General features: G+C 42.3%; 1 protein-coding gene and 1 long non-coding RNA gene across 7 annotated transcripts in view; one reads left to right on the forward strand and one right to left on the reverse strand.

The window, feature by feature from the left end:
* HMCN1 (hemicentin 1) overlaps nucleotides 1-3724 on the forward strand; it is a 416593-nt gene extending 412869 nt beyond the window's left edge. For all 6 annotated transcript variants that reach the window (XM_073216906.1, XM_073216905.1, XM_073216908.1 and 3 more), the window contains 2 exons: nucleotides 688-814; nucleotides 2292-3724. In XM_073216906.1, the coding sequence (XP_073073007.1) occupies nucleotides 688-814; nucleotides 2292-2658 (494 nt within the window). In that variant the 3' untranslated portion in view covers nucleotides 2659-3724. The remainder of the gene's footprint in view (nucleotides 1-687; nucleotides 815-2291) is intronic.
* Nucleotides 3725-4306: 582 nt separating this feature from the next.
* LOC140844471 (uncharacterized) lies at nucleotides 4307-18074 on the reverse strand. The gene is made up of 3 exons (XR_012122847.1): nucleotides 17954-18074; nucleotides 9141-9278; nucleotides 4307-6993 (listed from the first exon to the last, which is right to left on the reverse strand). It is a non-coding gene; the product is annotated as an uncharacterized lncRNA (long non-coding RNA).
* Nucleotides 18075-18279: the final 205 nt, after the last annotated feature.

An 18279-nucleotide genomic window follows, 5' to 3' on the forward strand; every position in this document is an offset into this window, starting at 1 on the left:
AACAAAATGAAACAGCAAAATTCATCTGCATTTTCCCCATTCCCCTAGGGAGAGCATCCCACCTCCATAACAACTGAGGGCAGATTCTGCGTAGTTCCGATTTTATCAAACTTGGACTGTAGGTCTTGGGTTATCCATTTGATCCTGTCTTTTTTCTTTATGCTGTCTCTCCACAAGATCTGACTGCCCTGGACAATTTCCCTGGAATTTATAACTTGAGTCCTTTAATTTCTGCTACCCTACCTCCCACTTGGCAATTTGAACTTAAACAAGATACTAGAGAAGGTCCACTCACGTTTTAAAGGGACTCTTCACTTTACAGAAAGGTTCACAAATGTCCTTTAGATTATTAGCTTGTTTTCAGTGTGTTCAAAGTATTACTTCCTTTACAAAACTCAAATGCACTCTATATCCAAACATAAAAACACAGAGTTCTTCATAGTCTCCTTTCTACTTTCATAGCTCTTATTTTTTGATGTCCTTTCACTTGTTACAAAATAATAATTATCCTCAAAGCAGCCTGGGAAACAGCACACCAGGTATCTTTGTGGTTGAAGAAGTTTGGGTATGGCTACCAAGTTCATTCATGGGGAGGAGAAGCTAGCCCTCTATGCCCATCAAATGCCCACATGCCTGCTCTGATAGACTTTTCTGACCTGACCTGCATGTTCCCCGTACTGTTGCTAGATGTTGACGAATGTCTGGGGCCGACTGTGCACTGTGGGCCGAATCGCATGTGCTTCAACGTGAGAGGAAGCTACCAGTGTGTTGACACGCCCTGTCCACCCAACTACCAGCGGGATCCTGTCTCTGGGTATGTCCTGCCTTCTCTCCCCAGACATGCTTTTGAGAAGCCCGTCTTCCTCTCTCTCCTTGACCAACAAGCCCTGTCTGTGGTCACGTTTAACTCACAGGAAGTCAGTAGCCCCAGGGGGCTGCAGGGTTACAGTATGTTCCTTCCTCAATGAATGGGCAAGAAATGAGCTCATCGTGACAGCCACTGCAGCCTGCCAGGGCAGTCTCCCTAGCATGTACCCCGCCATGCTACATCTAGGACGTGGCCTCAGCAGTGAGAGTTTACAGGGTCTAAAGCCTGCCCTTCTTTGAAATGTTCTGGTTTCTGTGGGTGTTGTCTCAGGGTCTTAAGGGCTCACAGGAGGAAGCGCCTTGGATGCTGTTGTGCTGACTCACCGTTGACTCCCTGGGAGAAAGGAGTTGAGCAATGATGAGTCAACAGTCTGCCGTTCCTATGCCGTCTTGCTTACATTCCCTGCTGTCTGTGTTTTCTGGGTTCTGAATAAACAACTCTTCTATTTTTCTCCCTCCCCTTCCAGAAATGTTATACCCTGTCCAGGCACCAAGTTAAGGGTGTGCTCGAAAACAGAGATAATGGTCACCATGAACGGGACCTGCTAATGAGAAGGTGGCTATGAAACCTAATGCTGGCAGGCATCCACCGCTTGTTCTTCCTCTCAGCAGTGACTACCGTGTTACTATAACATGGTCAGGTGTGGGCTGCCAGGGTCCACCAAATACCTATTCTATTCAGAACTGGTCTGAGGGGAAGGGGAAGGGGAGGGAGAAAATTAAAAATAAAGACATGAAACTTCTAAAAATATTATGGCTGAAGAATCCATATCTTCAGAAAATGGCCCTTTGTGCACCTATTTTTTTTACTCTTTATTACCAGGGCTTTCTGACAGAGAATTTAAAAGTCATGACGACTTAAAAACAGCCAGTGGGGGCTCTGGCAAAAGAAAATACAATATCTTTAATCTAAAATAACATAGAAGACAAAATACGAAAGGAAGTTTTTTTTCTCCCAGGAATCCTAACTGACCAATTTGTTATTTTTAGAGAAATACACCAAATATCACTGTGTTCTGTTTCAGCTTTCACATGGTCTCAGGGCAAATATAAAAATTTTCAAACGGCCTGTATTCCTGTCTTTAAGAAGTGCTTGTTTCCAATATATGGACAGATGCTTCTATTCCGAAACCAAGTTTTCATTTTAAAGACCCTCTTGTGGTGCTCCTACTGACTTCAGAGGTTCAAGACCTCCTGATAGTAATACAGCTGAGAGAGAGAGTGAATGCTAGACCAGCATACGCTTCTGGCATCTGGTTTGAGTTATGACCTAGAATGTGGGGTGAGCCTTACTGCTCTTACAGCCCATACTGTTTCTCACCCTAATGCCTAGAAGGTGTCACGGATCGTGAGCACCTGCGTCGTGCTTTCTTATGCCTCCAAGCCAGATACCTACATGCATTTCATGTGCTTGTTATCCCCAGGTTCTGCCTCAAGAACTGTCCACCCAATGATTTGGAATGTGCCTTGAGTCCCTATGCCTTGGAATACAAATTTGTCTCCCTCCCATTTGGAATAGCTGCCAATCAAGATTTAATCCGGCTGGTTGCATACACCCAGGATGGAGTGATGCACCCCAGGACGACTTTCCTCATGGTAGATGAAGAACAGACTGTTCCTTTTGCCTTAAGGGATGAAAACCTAAAAGGAGTGGTGTACACAACACGACCACTCCAAGAACCAGAGACCTACCGCATGAGGGTCCGAGCCTTATCCTACAGTGCCAACAGGACCATTGAGTATCAGACCACATTCATAGTTTACATAGCTGTGTCTGCCTATCCATACTGAGAAGTTCTCCAAAGTCTAATCCACATGTTTAAACTGCATTAATCATGGGAATCAAGTCCCCTTGCAGATTGCCTTCTGCTGAACAGTTGCACTCTTGGCAGCTTGAAAATGGTGCTATGCTCTGTCTTGTGCCTTCCTTGGTACTGCTGATGTATTTCCCTGATCCCACCATGCTCATGTCTTTTGGTAAGGTCTAGAAAAGTCCCTTGTTGTTTTCTTTATTTATTACACTGGAGCAGTTACTTTCCAAAGATTATTCTGAACATCTAGCAGGACATATCGGTGATGTTTTATAATAACATAGTAGCTAAGATCCTTAAAAAAGGAAAATTAATTCAAAGCCAAGTGGATTTTTGAGCATTTGACCATTTTTACAATATTAAAGCTGGTTGCTATGTGTTTGATCAAAGCGTATTAAGTAATTTATGAAGATGCTTTTTTTTTTTAAGTATTGATACTTTATAATAGGATTTATACACCTATTGTCACTTAAAGGAAAAAAAGAAACGACACTTTTTTTGGAAATATAGTACAGCTTCTAGGATGTTTTTTATGATACCTAATGGTGCTCACCTTGATCGAACATTCAAAAGAAGGGTATTATTTTCAGTGATTTTGTGAAATCAGTTGAACCATTTGTGGTAGTAGAAAAAATATGACTTTGTCCTCAGATGACTGTTCATGGCACTGATGTTGGCTCTAATATTTTGATATAACTTTTCATTCAATGAGCTCCATAACTTTTACATTCCAGAACTTTTTTTATTTTCCTGTTAATTGGAAACATTTTTTATAAATACCAGTGGGACAGTTTTCTTTGTTTTTCTTGAAAATCTCGTATGTTCAAATTAGCATAAATGTTAAACGTCAATACACTGTACGTGGTGGTAACAGACCCTGGAAGCAATTGCCAAGATGTATTCTATTTTTATGATGTGTATATATACTACCTTAGTATGTATTTTCTATCTACCATCTTGATGGACTCTTTTATAAAATTATTTTATAAAACAAAAACCAATGTTATAGTAAAACCAGCCTAAATAAAATATTCACATCCTTTTAACTTTTTTGAAAACCAAAAATTTGTTTCCTTACAACTATAGTAGTTATTAAAATTTAGTCACACAAACATGTGCATGTCATACATATAATGATTTAATCATCACAGCTCTTAGATACATAGTATCATTATTCATTTTATAGGTCAGGATCCTGGGACTCAGATAACTTATGTAACTTCCCTAAGATGACACAGCAAATTAGTGGCAGAAATGTCATACCTTTTATCTTTTATGACTCCAACTCCAAAGATACCACCATTGTGTGACAGTTTTCTCACTTACCTAGTGTGAGTAAAATTGCAATGCTTCCAGAATCTCCCTCCAGGCCATAGTCCATGTCCATATCAGTAGGTGTTTACAAGGGGCAGAGAGTAGTGCATCTCCATGTGAATAGGGGATTACACAGGGCGGAGTGGTTTGTGTGTCTTGAAAGCAATAAATGGGTTTCTCCTGCTTATTTTTCCCTTTGACTGATTTCAGTTTCATATGTTTATTTGCCCTGGGCTGGGAATACATTTTTCCTCCCTGTAGTTACACCTAAATGGTTTATATCTCATCTTAAGTGAATTCATCTCCAACCTACAATAGATCATGAAATAGTGAAAGTTTAATCATGACCAATGGCTGAAGGATTTTCACCTGGAATCTCACAAAGAAACCAGAAAAAAATCATTCAGCTCACAGCCTGTCAGTCAGGCAGATGATTATTCTAAATCAGTGTTTGCCAAAGGATATTCTTTAGAATAATAGTCCAGTTAAGGTGCTTTGAGTCAACTGGGTTCCACAGTCAAACAAGTTTGGGAAACATTGTACAACATGTCCTCCTATTAAATAATTGCTATGAGCACTGACACTTAATGGATCTTAGAAGTCAGGAGTAAGTGGATTTAATTTATTCAAGTCAACATTTTCCAAAATATTTAATCACAAACATTTTTGCTCTAATACATTGTAATATCACTTCACTGACACTTGAAGAAATGCTGGTTTAATACAGTCAAGACATCTGCTTGACCCATCAGTCCCTATAAAGGACACATTACAGCCTACTTAGGTAAACAATGCCAGCACATGACCCCCATCATTGAGTTTCTCTCTAAAATTAAACCACGTCAACTTTGCTCATTTCCTCTGTCCAATAGTCTGCAAGCATAGAGAATGTCAAGGCAGTGACCATCAGTGAACTACTGCACAGTCATCAGTAGGAATAGAGTTCTGGTTATTATCATATTTGATGTGGAAATTCCTATGTGGAACCAGAATCTTGAATTTAAGTACTTTGGCAAAATTTCCTTAAAATGTCTCATGATCAGCCTTGTGGTTGAACAAAGTTAGGCAGTGATAACAATGATCAAGTCTGAATGTTCTCCTGAGATTAATGGGGCAGGGTGCTGAATCCCTCCACAGCATCTAGCAAAGCTGTGAGGAGCAAGCCCATATCTGTGTGCTGCTATTAGAGTCCCCTGTGCAAATTCCACAAATACCGTAGGTAGGATGACTGGATGACTAGCAGAAAAGGGAAGGTCTCCAAAGTAAGGAAACCAAACAAGGAATCTAATAGGTAATATTAGACTATGCAGACACAGATGTTGTTATATCAGCAATCATGTTTAAGCCCTGTGCTCCATTCGTAAACACACCCATGCACACAGGAACATGCTTTGTGGGGTTAGATAACAGCACTCCTGCCAGAACTTACCATCTTACATTTCAGTCCATCTGGGCGAGCCATGTAGGCAAAGATACGACACTCCCTTCCAAGACATGGAGCCACTTATCCAAGTACCTACTTGATATTTTCTCTTGGCTGTCTCACAGCCAACTCAAACTTAAAATCCAATGTAAGGGTAACCCAAACCTTGTCCACATATTTCATACCCCCTAGCAACTTGCTGATTACAATGGTCATGGGGCTCCATTCTGTCCGGTGGAAACTTGGGATTTTTGGAAAACTGCTTTAAAAGGGAAGGTCTTGATGGGATGTCAGTTTGGTTTTTTTGCCCTTTTCCATCTTTCCATGCTCAGAACATGAACAGAGATGTAGCAACCACCTCCCAGCAGTGAGGCAACGACTGAGGATGAAGACCTATATACTCAGGTTGGAGAAAAAAGAAAAGCCCTGGACCTTATGAGATATCGCTGAACCACCGTAAACACTGGAAAAACTTCTGGTTGTATGATGCCAATAAACTCCTGACTTATTCAAGCCCTTATTTGTTAGATTATCTTTATTTACAGCTGAATACATTTTTACCTTGGGTATGACCTTCCAAGCCTTATCTTTCCTTAGTGTTTCCCAAACTAGTTAATGATAACCATTCAACCAGTCACTCCAGCTGAATCCCTGAGATTCACTGATGACTTCTCATCCACCCAAACTCCCCAAATTCAGCTCATGAAACTATGGCTCTCTCCCTACTCCTACCACCCAAGGTGCTACATAGACTGAAGGTGTCTCCCCAAAATTAGTATGCTGAAACCTAATCCTCGGTGTGATGGTATTTGGAAATGGGATTTGGAGAGGTGATTAGGTCTTAAGGGATAGGATTTGTGCCCCTCTATAAAAGAGACCCCAGATTGCTCTCTCACTCATTCCACCATGTAAGGACCCAGCAAAAAGCCATCTATGAACCAAGAAGCAGGTCCTCACCGGAACCAAATATACACAACCTGCTAGCACCTTGATCTTGGAGTTCTCAGACTCTAGAACTACAAGAAACAAATTTCTGTTGTTTATAAGCCGCCCAGGCTATGGTATTCTATTAAAAAAGCCAGAACTAAGACACTAAGCAGGGCTACCACTGCCTCATGCAATACACTCCCAACTGGTTCCTTCTCCACTACAGCTGTGCTCTATCCCATTCCCTACCAGACTCATCTTTTAAAAACATCAACGACTTGCCATTCCTCTTTTTTTTCATGACCTTAAAGTCTTACATGACCTGATTTTTCCCTGCTGTGTGAGCTTAGATAAACTGGAACCCCATATCCTTTCTCTGCACAGTTCAGAGTGTGGGTCATAGAAACATTCTGCACAAGACTTGGAAGGCAGGAGGGAAGCTGCAGCTGTATTGCTTTTACACTTGGAAGGTCTGTGCGGGGGCACCAGGTTCTGTAGCAGCTCATGGTCTTGTCGCTATAGTCTGGCTCCCCTTGCAGTGTGGGACAGTCAGTGATGTGGGACAGCTATTCATCTCCCAGTGGAAACTTTTCCTACAACGGGCTGGTCCAGACATGTGTTTACCTCTCTGCTGAAGAGCCCCAGCTTTTCCTGCAAGAGACCCACATCCTCAAAGTCCAACACAGGCTCCAGTCTGCCCCGTTATGGTTCCATATTCGTAGCTTTCTGTTGTCCTGCTCTCCCCCACGGCACACACCCCCTCCAAACAGCCTGCTCTGCTACCATGAAACACCCACCTCAGAGGTAATGCTTTGGAGAGACTTTGTAGTGATATTACTTCACTCCCCAAATTGTACAAGGTCAAACATACATATACACACAACACACACAATTGCCTAGTGTTTCATTTCTGTGACAGAACCTGACCAAAACAGACTTTAAATGGACTCTCTGAATTGGTTCTGAGTTATCTTTAATTGGTTCTATGATGTAGTTAGATTTAATGGCATTAATAACCTTTCTCAAGTGGTAAACTGGACACTGACAGTCCATGGATGCAGTGCCAAAATAGGGCTTAAATTATCACAGACACAGCTGATCAAGTGCCCGTGGAAGGTAAGGCTCTGAGCAGTCAAGCATTCGCTCCCATGGACCACATTAGTGAAAATGGAGAGTGGGTTGCTTGCTTGCTGCTAGGTTCAGTGGAGAATGTGGAGGAAGAAAATAAGGAGTTCAGGGCTTTAAATGTCCAACTAAAATTCTGCAGAAAGGATATAAAGCTGGATGATGACTCAAAAGAAACCCTTATCTCCTGTATCTGGAAAGCCAAGTTTTTTGAAAACCAAACCAAAGGGTTTATTATGAGAGGGTCATAATAAGAGAGGATCACAACAGAAATTTAGTTTCCAATCTCACATGTTCTCTTATGTTAAAGTCAGAGCACTGACTGAAAAAGAAGTGTGGCCCTAAAACTTGGATAGAGACATAGGAGCAGATTTTGATGAAGCTAGAAATCTTGAACCCCAAATCTGACGAGCCCCCTTTGCCAGCAGAAATGGCTCTTCCTCTCTGTCTGAGGAAGCTGGTCCTCTTTGTCTAAATAGCCTATAATAGCCTCTCCTGAAGCCCTTGCGTGAGACTCTGCTCCTTCTCAGGACCTACTGCCATCACCTTTCATTGCTTTTAAACCTACAACCCAAATATGTCTATGGAATCCAATAACAAAGAAAAATAAAGTTTGTATTTTATATATACTTTTTCATTTCTTTTTGCCTAGTAGCTCATTTTTATTGTATTTTTTTAAGTAGTCATCTTCAATGGATTAAAATTAAACATAAAACAAAGTAACGGTCCTTTCCCACAGGTAGTCTGAGAAGCTGTGTACAACACCACAAACACAAACTATAAGCCACTATTTCACAGAGAATGGAGCTGAAGCTCAAAAACCTTTATAAATTGCTGCACAGCCACATCACTAGCTGGAGATACAGAGCTACAGGCTGGACCCAAGTCCACCTAACTGCAAAGCCATCCTACTTCCCAATATTCTGAATAAGGACGCTACTCTCACCCTCTTCAGAAAAGTCTGCCCACCTCCAGGCATTATAATTGTGGTGTGGACAGTTATAATGTCCACATGAGCCCTAATTTCTCAGCTCTCTGCTTTCACAACGTCTCTTCAAGTCTCCCACCAAATCACCACCTCATCTCTGGAGACTAGGGCAGTTGTAGCTTTTACTCAGCCTTGAGAATCATCATTGGAATTCAGCTGTGAGCAAGCATTCTGGGGTTCTGGCCTGACATTTCATCAACACCAGCTGACCTCCTCCCATGAATGGAAAGAATGAGAGTTCATGTCACTAAGAAAGCTCAGTACTCCACCTTTCCTGTGTGGGAAGTTGAGGTTTTAAAATCATGATTAGGTCAACTAAAATTTTAAAAAGGGCAATTTCACTGATTGGTTATTTATCTGAGAGGTCTCCAGAACTAGACATCTTTACCCTCACAAAAGATCCCGTGCAGTGGCTTCCTGCATCCCTGGAGGTGAGCCCAGATTTCCTCAGATTTGGACCCCAAGTCACCTTTGCAATGTTCTATTCCCACAGCATAATACTGGGCAAGCTGATCTCTCCAAACCTCAGTTTCCCTATCTTTAAATTCGGGGTGTTAATAATACCTGCTTCTACTTACTGGGAATCAAAAGACACATTCCCTATGAGCCCACAGCCCAGTGCTTCTTGTTAGCGACTAGTATCATGTTGTCCTTTCTTATTATATGGCAGGAACGACATACGCACCCGAGATCCAAGAGTTATAGGCTGAAGAAGTCTCTGTGAAAGCCTGGGGTAGCTCTGGGTCCTGTGTTTTCATTGTTTCTTGTGGGTGGCTGGGTTAAGGCTGCCCCGGTGTGGCCTGGCGGACAGGGAGGATGGATCCTGGCAGGAAGAGATGCAAAAGGGGAAAAAGACTGACTCCACCAGCTGCCTTTAAAAAGGAAAAGAATTCCCCATGGTTTTATATTCATTCAACCAACACCCAAATTCCCTACTCAGAATTCACAAGGAAAAGCCAGTAAAGAAGGCCTTGTTCTTCTATCTCCCTCTTCTGCTAAGACTTGTTTTTCTCTTCAAGACTTACGTCCATTTCTTAATTGATTTCACAGAGCACTAGTGTGCTTATAGTGTCTGTGTGTGTGTGTGTATGTATGTATGTATGTATGTGTGTGTGTGTGTGTGTGTGTGTAAGGGGAAGCCCAAGGAGAAGCCCTGTGTTCTAGCCATCCTAAGCCTGTTCCTAAAGCTAATAATGCATTTGACCCAATAGGAACAAACAGAATGTCTTCGGCTGATACCATGATTTTCTGGCACAAGGAGGCTGCCTTTGGGAGCCCCCTTGTTCTCATCCTGTAGGTTTTCAGGCTCCCAGAGAGTCTGTCCCAAGCTTGCAGTCCATGCTGTTTTGATGTTTGCGGTGTCCTCCACCTCCATGTCGGACAGGAGAACAGAGAAGAACTCATGGTGCACTGGCCTCGACTCCCGAATAAGCAGCTCCATGTGTGCGAGCCGAGCCTGGCGCATCCTGCAGGCCACGGAACGCTCCGGCCCTGCAGACACTGAAAGCATGTGTCAGCAGACTTGCCCAGGTATCTAAACCACGTTTTCAAAACGTCAAGTGACCCTTGATGACCAGCCTGATGATTAACTGCAGCTTTTCAGGGGTCCTCAGAGGGAAGAAGCTGATTACACCCAAGCTTTCAGGGTGCAATCACCTCTCCACTGAGTCGGAAAGCTCACCGCCAAGCCGGAGCAGCCGCAGAACATGGAACTGGTCCGAATGATGGTAGTTTCCTAATCACCAGCCCCTGCCAAGGCGCTGTTTCCCATTCCCCATCCCCAGAGGACCAGCTTGGGAGCTTGAAAGCTCTTCACAGGGGTGAACTCCGCCCTCCCCGTTTCCCTCATGCTGGCCTCCATACATCTGAGTTGCATCTGCGGCCTTCCCTCTTCTCGGCCCTCCCTCCTTCCACGACAGCCTGTGCTCACAAGCAGAACCATCTCTTAGGATTTATCGCTCTCCTCGGAACCTGCACTAACACTTCCTGGTGATGTAGAGATGATGATATTCAGCAGCAACCAAGACCCTCCACCTTTTGCTGCCAAGTCTCAACCGGTTTACATAGAAAGATACGCCACGTTGGGGCATCAGTCAGTACACGCTCGCCTTGAGCAGCGACACCAGCTCACACTATGAGTAGGAACAATGACCCCACCAAAATCAGACTAAGGTCTGTTTGGGGCTTCTTTTTCCTGTGTCTTTCCAGGGAAAGTGTGTCTTCCATCGTTGCCTGAGAGATGGACTGTAGAATTCATGAGAGATCATGAACCTCAAGGGACGAAACTCAGAGAACCAAAGAGAACACACCAGGCAGAAGCCTCAACTTTTAACCTTTCTGTTCATTCCACTAGATGCACCACTCCTTACACCAGGGCAGAGGTCCAGGCTGATCACTATGGGTGTGGCTCCTATTTGTAGTCAGACAAAAGAATTCTCTTTATGATAAAGAACTTCCAAAATGGGAAATGAAAAATTGTACATTAAATAAAACTTTAATAAAATTCTGTGAAAAAAAAATGAAGTATAGAAAATGTAGATGGACTCTGGTATCTCTTATTTTATGTATTTTGGTCAACTTATCCACCAGCTGACCTAACTGTTTATACTTTATACTTATTAAAGTGTACATTTTTCAGTGTAAAAATAATTACCATCCTGGCCTCTTTTTGTGGTCATCCACACAGGAGGTGTGTAGACAGTGGCCCCTGGTGTTTCTTTGTGTGTTCAGAATTCTTCTTACAAGGACACCAGCCACATTGGATTAAGACCTGCCCTAATGGCCTCATTTTAACAAACACCTTTTTAAAAGCCCTATCTCCAGGTATAGTCCCATTCTGAGGTACTGCAGATTAGGACGTCAATAAATGAACTAATGGGGGCAGACACAGTCCAATGCATAATAATAGAATATGGCAATTCTGTTTCCATGATTCTTTTAAGTCTACACCAGTGCATTTGCTAATGATGTATCTCCTGCCCTTGGCACAGTGCCTGGCTTATAGTAAGACTGAAAGAAAGATAAATATATGGGTGACTATACATATGTCTAACACAGTTGTGGTGGGGAGAATTTTATTTATTTGCCTGGCTTTAGCTGAGAGGAAAAACCCTCCATATTAAGTATTAACTTACAGACACTTGAAAGTTGCTCAGAAGTTCTTCATGATGGCGTCTTAGTCTCAAAATCAAAGATCCCTGAAATCATGGCTGATGGGATTAAAACTACCAGTTTATTGTCATGCTGTATTATACTCATTCACTGCTCCTATATGTAGATTGCAGTATCAGGGCTGTTTAGAGTTAACAATTCAGGGGAATGGGCAGGAGTTGGGGAGCACAGAGGAAGACGAAATGAGAAATTCAGTGAGAGAAGAAGAGTGGTCACTAAAGGGATCAGCTGTTCTGGTGTCAAGGTGACAAAATGAGATTAAAGACATCAGGGCGGTGCATAGACACATCTGGAAACAGGGCAAATGAAAACACGCAGGCGATTTTCCCAGATGTTTGGTCTACATAAAACTTCACTCCCGAATACCTGAAACTATTCAGAAGAGTGGTTGAATGCTGCTTCTCTCACCCAGGTCTCTCTTGCACGTTCAGGCAACGTGAAGCTTCTCATTCTCTTGACTCCCTGTAAGTTCAGGGCCTGAGAATAGTGACTTACTAGTGCCAAACTGCCACAGCTGCCAACAGGGTGTGATGTGTGTGTCCTCTGGAATGTCCCAGATGGACCATAGTACTGGAAGCAGTAATGACAACTGTGTGATGAAGCATATGTGCCTGTCTGTGCTTAATATACCTATTAATCCCTAAATTGTGAGACAGAGCTGGAAACAGATCTGTGACAGAGGTACGATCCCATCGTAAAGAGCTCTGCCAAGTGTCGCACCCTTCTGGTGTAGAGAGACTTGGTCAAAGGCATGTGTAACTGCCAAAGACAGGAAACAGCTTCCCAGACTCTGTGAATTAACATGTGAAAGAAGCCCTGTGTCCCAGAGAGCAGAGGAAGGGATGTTTCCCAGACACGGCTTTCATCTTGTCCTCCTTTGAACACTCAGCTTCTCATGTGCTGACTTTGAGGGGTAGTGGTTTGGGGACGTACAGGGTATTCCTTGAGTGGCTTGCATATTCAATACAGGGCAGAGTAAAGAGAGATCTGGTATAATGACTCTGCAGCCACAGTATTAAAAACCTGCAGACATGGCTGCTCTCGCTCACACCTCAGCATCAGCTTCTCTCCCACGTCCTAATACTGCGCGACAAGTGATATGATCAGGAGAAGCCCAGGGAACAATTAGGGACCATGTAGCACCACTAAACCAGGACTAAGGGTCCCCAGGTAAAAGGACAGCTAGGCTAAAATGTGAATCCCATTTTAGTTAGCCTTACCAAACCAGACTCAGTTCTATGTGCTTTACATGTACTATCTAAATGAGTTAACAATACTTTACCAATCCCTTGAGGTAGGTACTGGAATTTATGATTTATCCCTAGCTTATAGTGAAGTAACAGAGGCATAAAACATGAGGTAACCTGCCCACACTGAATATGGACAGCAAGTGGCAGAGCCATGATGTGAAAGCAGGTCCCCTTCGGCTTCTCTGTGCTCCCCTGTGTCATGCACGGCCCAGGGCTGCTCAGGTAGCCTGCATGGAGGAGGCAGGGACAAAGAGTCAGCGGGGATAGGCCATTCTCTAACGCAAAGAGGCTCCGAGATGAGTTAAGTAGTTCAATGTGGCTGAAAGGCTGGAGAATTAACCAGATGCCAAAATATGAAGGTCCCTTATATCCTTTTCTGGAGTTTTGACTTTATTTCCAGAGAAATATGGAACAGAATTTATTTTGAGAGGTCCAGAAGGGCTGGACTCAACAAGCCTAGTCCTGGAAAGTCGGTCCTGACCCCAAGCCGAGGAATGTTACAGGAAACTTGGGGATGGATTGATTTTAGTTTGCTAATGTTCATTTACTTTTCCATAGTGTGCCTTTCCATAAGTGAATGCCTTTATTCTAGATGGCAAAGTCAAATGAGTTCAGTCTCATCCCTCTTAAATGAAAATGTACCAGCCATTTAGCACGAGTCCAGGAAGTCAGTCGGAGGCGGACTCACTGGGCACCAGAAAACCAGGGTATCTGTCTCAGATATGCTATTCTCTCAAAAACTTGAAATAGGCCAGCCATTACCTCTCCGACAAAGCTTGAATGTGGCCACGGAAAAGTAAAGAGGAGTCTGCTGCAGCTACATAGCGTGTTTCTCTTTGCGGTAGTTCTCATTCCTGCTCTGAGGTCAAAGGTGCCAACAGTCATGGAATTGTATTAGGAAATACAGCACTTGGCAGTCTTGGGAAAACCATTACCACAGGCAAGCAAAATTCCTAAGTACTTGTTACCAAGTAAGATTAAAAGCAAGGATAAAATTTACAATTTAGTAAATGTAGACATTGTCAAGCTCAGTGCTGTTCCATCTTATCTGCAATTTTTAAGTTCACTTCGAAATAAACCCCACAACTCAAACGATCTGATTGCATACTAGGGAAATATTTCTTAAAAAAGAAATAGAAATTTAGAGAGAGAGAGAAAGAGAAAAGAAAAAGGAAGGAAGGAAAAGAAAGAAAAGAAAGAAAGAAAGAGAGAGACAGAGAGAGAGAGAAAAAGAAAGAGAGAGAGAAAAAGAAAAAAAGAAAGAAAGAAAGAAAAAAAGAAAAAAAGAAAGAAAGAAAGAAAGAAAGAAAGAAAGAAAGAAAGAAAGAAAGAACAAAGAAAGAAAGAAAGAAAAAGAGAGAGGGAAAGAGAGAGAGAAAGAGAGGGAAAGAGAGAGAGAGAGGGAGGGGGCAAGGGTGGGAGGTAGGAAGGAAAGAAAGAAAGAAAGGAAGGAAGGAAGAAAAAAAGAGAAAGAAAGAAAAGAAAGTGAGCATTTTTTTCCCCCAGATTCCCGGGTAGCACAAAAATTAGTTTTCATTCAGTTGAGAATGAACAAGAAATAACGCTTCTATCCATCCACTCAACTTCCTGCCTTCAGGGTATTATTCCACAAACTAAAGGTAAAAAAATGGAGACACTTTAATCTTTCTCACACCTCAGGAGCTTCATTCCTATAAACTGAATTGAGTACCAATTGCTACATCTGGATTCCAAACAAATGAAACAGCTTTTTTAGCCTCCAGTTAGAACCAGCTCCAGCATCTGTCCTCAATTGACACACACCCAGATAAAATGTTGCAGTATTGGCTGGCCTTTTGTCATTTGCTCTCTTGACAGCAAAATAACTATCATCTGGTTCAGCTGGATCAAAGAAGGACATGCATTTGATGTAGGGCTGTCCCTTTACAGCATAACACTTCGTTATTATTACCTCTTTGGCGACATGGTATGGAGATGAAAAATAGGCATCCTTTGATATGCAGCAGAAACAATGACCAGACCTGCAGAATGAAATTGTTGACTGTTTGCCTGGTAGTCTCTTCGAAACTGCTGTTTCCACAGTGCCTTCATTCTTTGGAGGTTGCTTCGGATGTTGGGTTTGAGGAAATCTTGAAGTGTGAACCAAATGCAAGAGAGATAGAGTGTTGATATGCCTGCTCCAGGAGAGAAATGAGGATATGAGCACAGTATCTGCAGATCCCAGTATGCCAAACAGTAGGGCTTGTTTCCGACAGTCCTAATCACTATCCCTAATCAAAGACCTCTGTTTCAGAAATGTTGTCTACTTCAGTTTGTTCACACAAATTATTACTTGTCAAGCTGGGAAATGTAGAGGTCACTTTACACATGAGGAAGTTGAGGTCCAGAAAGGGTGCACGGCATGGATAAGGTCAAACTCAGTTTAGTTTCCACCTTTGGCTAGATGCCATTCACAGTATTTCCCAATCTTTTCACTTCGGATTATTTTTATAAATTTCAATTTTTACCTTGGTCACCTGAATGTGAATAATAGAAATAATCCTAATAAAAATAAATGTGGGAAAGAATTTGGAAGTGATAAGCATTGTGAGTGTGGACATATGTACAGAATAGACTAAGGAATAGACTCTTGGATATGAACAGAATGAGATAATAAAAAGACAAAGGAAAAGAAAACAGAGGTTGCCTGTTACGGGTTGTACTGTGTTCCCAAAAAAGATATACTGAAGTCCTAATCCTTAGGACTTGTAAAAGTGACCTTATTAGGTAACAGGGTCTTTGCAAATGCAATCAACTTAAAATGAGGTCATTAAGGTGGGTACTAATCTAAGATGACTGGTGTCCTTCTAAGGAGAAGAAGGTGTCATGTGAACAGACAGTCACGTGGGGAGAATGCCAGGCGATGCCAGAGGCAGAGACGGGAGAGACGCAGTGCTAAGCCAGCAAACGTCAAGGATTGGCGGCGGCTGCCAGAAGCAGGGAAGAGGCAAGGAAGGCCTCCACCTTATAGGCTTCAGAGGGAGTCCGGCCATGCTGACAGCTTGATCTGGGGCTGTCAGGCCTCCAGAGCCAGGAAGGATGTATTTCTGTTGTTCTGAGCTGCCAGTTTGTGGCAATCTGCGGCAGCAGCCCAAGGAAGCTAATACGGGGTGCACGAGGCAGAGCCCACACCTGAGATCATCCACCTGTCCCCCGGTGTGCAGTAGACTTGAGGGGCTTCCCCCGGATGCTCAAGGGCCTGACATAGCCAGAATCTTCTTTACCCTTTCAAAAACCAAACCCATCTTAACTAACACTGAGCTTTCAGGCATCTCTCCATTTCTTCACGATGATACCCAGATCTCCGAGGCTGACTGGATGTCATCTGCCAGTTCTGTTGGTAACCCAGGGTTTAATCTATCCAAGTCCTAGAGATTCAAATTCATTTAAGGCAGCCAGATGAATCTAAACCCATCTTTACACTGTAGTTTCATCTAGACATTGTTCTATTTTTTTCAACCGGAAGTCCAGTCTTGTCAATAGAATTGAAACCAGTTAGATTTGGAGAAGTTCCATTTCCCCATGCTAATCATAGTAGACTGGGGTCTGTTCTTGTCTAACACACAACTCTCTGCCTGAGTGGTGGGCTGTCTTGCATTGTGCATAGCACTGCTGGTCCACAGGGCCTCATCCAGTCTCTCCCACCAAAGTCCAAATAAAAAAACACCCACCTCTTGCTGTCCTCTTGCCTGGGACTTGGTATAGGACACAAGTGACACAAAGCAACTCAAAGGTGAAAGGGTGGTTGGATTATTTGAGGCACCTTTGAATCAATGTTTTGTGAACTGCCACATCTTGGCCACATTATTATGCTAAGAGATGATTACTATACTTAACTCTTTTTTGTTTTTGATTTTTCTTCAACAGAAATAGTTGTTTCTTATACATACTTTTAAAGTTACATGTGTGACACCTAAGAAAGATTTCTAGAAGTGGAATTGCTGGGTCAAAGTCAAAACTCCTCATGACTCCTCAGGTTTCTGAGAGATATTTCCAAATTGCTCTGTGACTACTAGGTTGGAACCATTTATACTCCCAAACAGAAAACACTTGATTTTGTCAACTTCATAATACTTGTTCATGCTTCTAAAATTACAAACCACGTACATTTTATTGTAAACTCACATACTCATAAATATACCTATCATTTAGAAGCCAAAGGATTTCTTTAACTCTTATTAGAGTTCTCTTTAAAAAGCTTGTGGGTTTTCTTGTTTGCCAGTATACCCCAGCACCTGTACAATAAATAACATATAGTTAAGTGCACAACAAAAATTTAAATAAATAAATATGAATTAATGTCTGAATGAGAGACCAGTTTAAAGAATGGAAATCAATATTGCAAAGACTACTGTGGTTTCTTTATTTCTCAAAATAGAAATCTCAGTAACAGGACAAACAATTCAAAAAAGAAAGAGTACACTATCAAGATTTTGCCAAATATTATTTTATTATTCTTTAACCTTTACTTTTGAATGAGTGATTTACTAACAAAGTATAAACAAAAGTACAAGCAACAAGATAGAAGTGAAAAGTAATCTTCCCATTCCTAGGCCTGAATCTCCTATGTCCCTTCCAAGGGGTAAGTACTATAACAGTCGAACAACATTTTTTTAATTATGTTAATTCACTAAGAGGCATTCCCCAAATTCCATCAATCAAAGAACACCATTCCTGTAGATAAAAGCATGCTTTGCAAAGCATTCCACAATTCCTCCTTCTACCCTGGGATGAAGATAAAGCAGGGCTCCACCATGATGGGTGACATCTGGACACCAGCCACACCTCCCACCCTACCCCCGGGGTAGAAAGCAAACATCTGTGGAATGTCTTCCTCGCCTTCCCAGGGAGGGCCTGAGAAAGAGCACATTTGTGTGTTCTTAGGGTGACATCCACTGGTGTCCAGTCAAAACTGCATGTGCCTGGCCTTTTAAGATCAGACAATGAGAAATCCTTAACTTAAACATCATACCAGGCATAGTGATTCTCAGACATTCAATACCCCTACATCCACACAATACCCCCAAAATTTCCAAACATAGTGACCAGCTTTACTTACTCTGAACCTCAGAAGAGAAGATATAATAAACACCAGGCCTAGACATGCGGTATCAACAATAAAGATGTGCCTCAAAATGCAATTGATCCAGGAGTAGAAGCTGCAGGATGAGTCTGGTGCGAGCTGGAGGTGTCCAGCTGCTGTCCCACGCCAACAAGATGAGCCAGCAGATTCAGAACCATGTGTTTAAGCTGCACCAATCGGATGAGTTTAAGAATAATACAGATGCTGCTTATTCTACCTTCCAAATCATGTGAAATGTCTCATATGACCCACACTAGCCTGGAACTATGCAGTAAAAGAAATTCTGAGAAATAGTCCCATAT

The sequence above is a fragment of the Manis javanica genome, chromosome 11, assembly GCF_040802235.1.
Source record: "Manis javanica isolate MJ-LG chromosome 11, MJ_LKY, whole genome shotgun sequence".
Taxonomy (NCBI): Eukaryota; Metazoa; Chordata; class Mammalia; order Pholidota; family Manidae; genus Manis; species Manis javanica.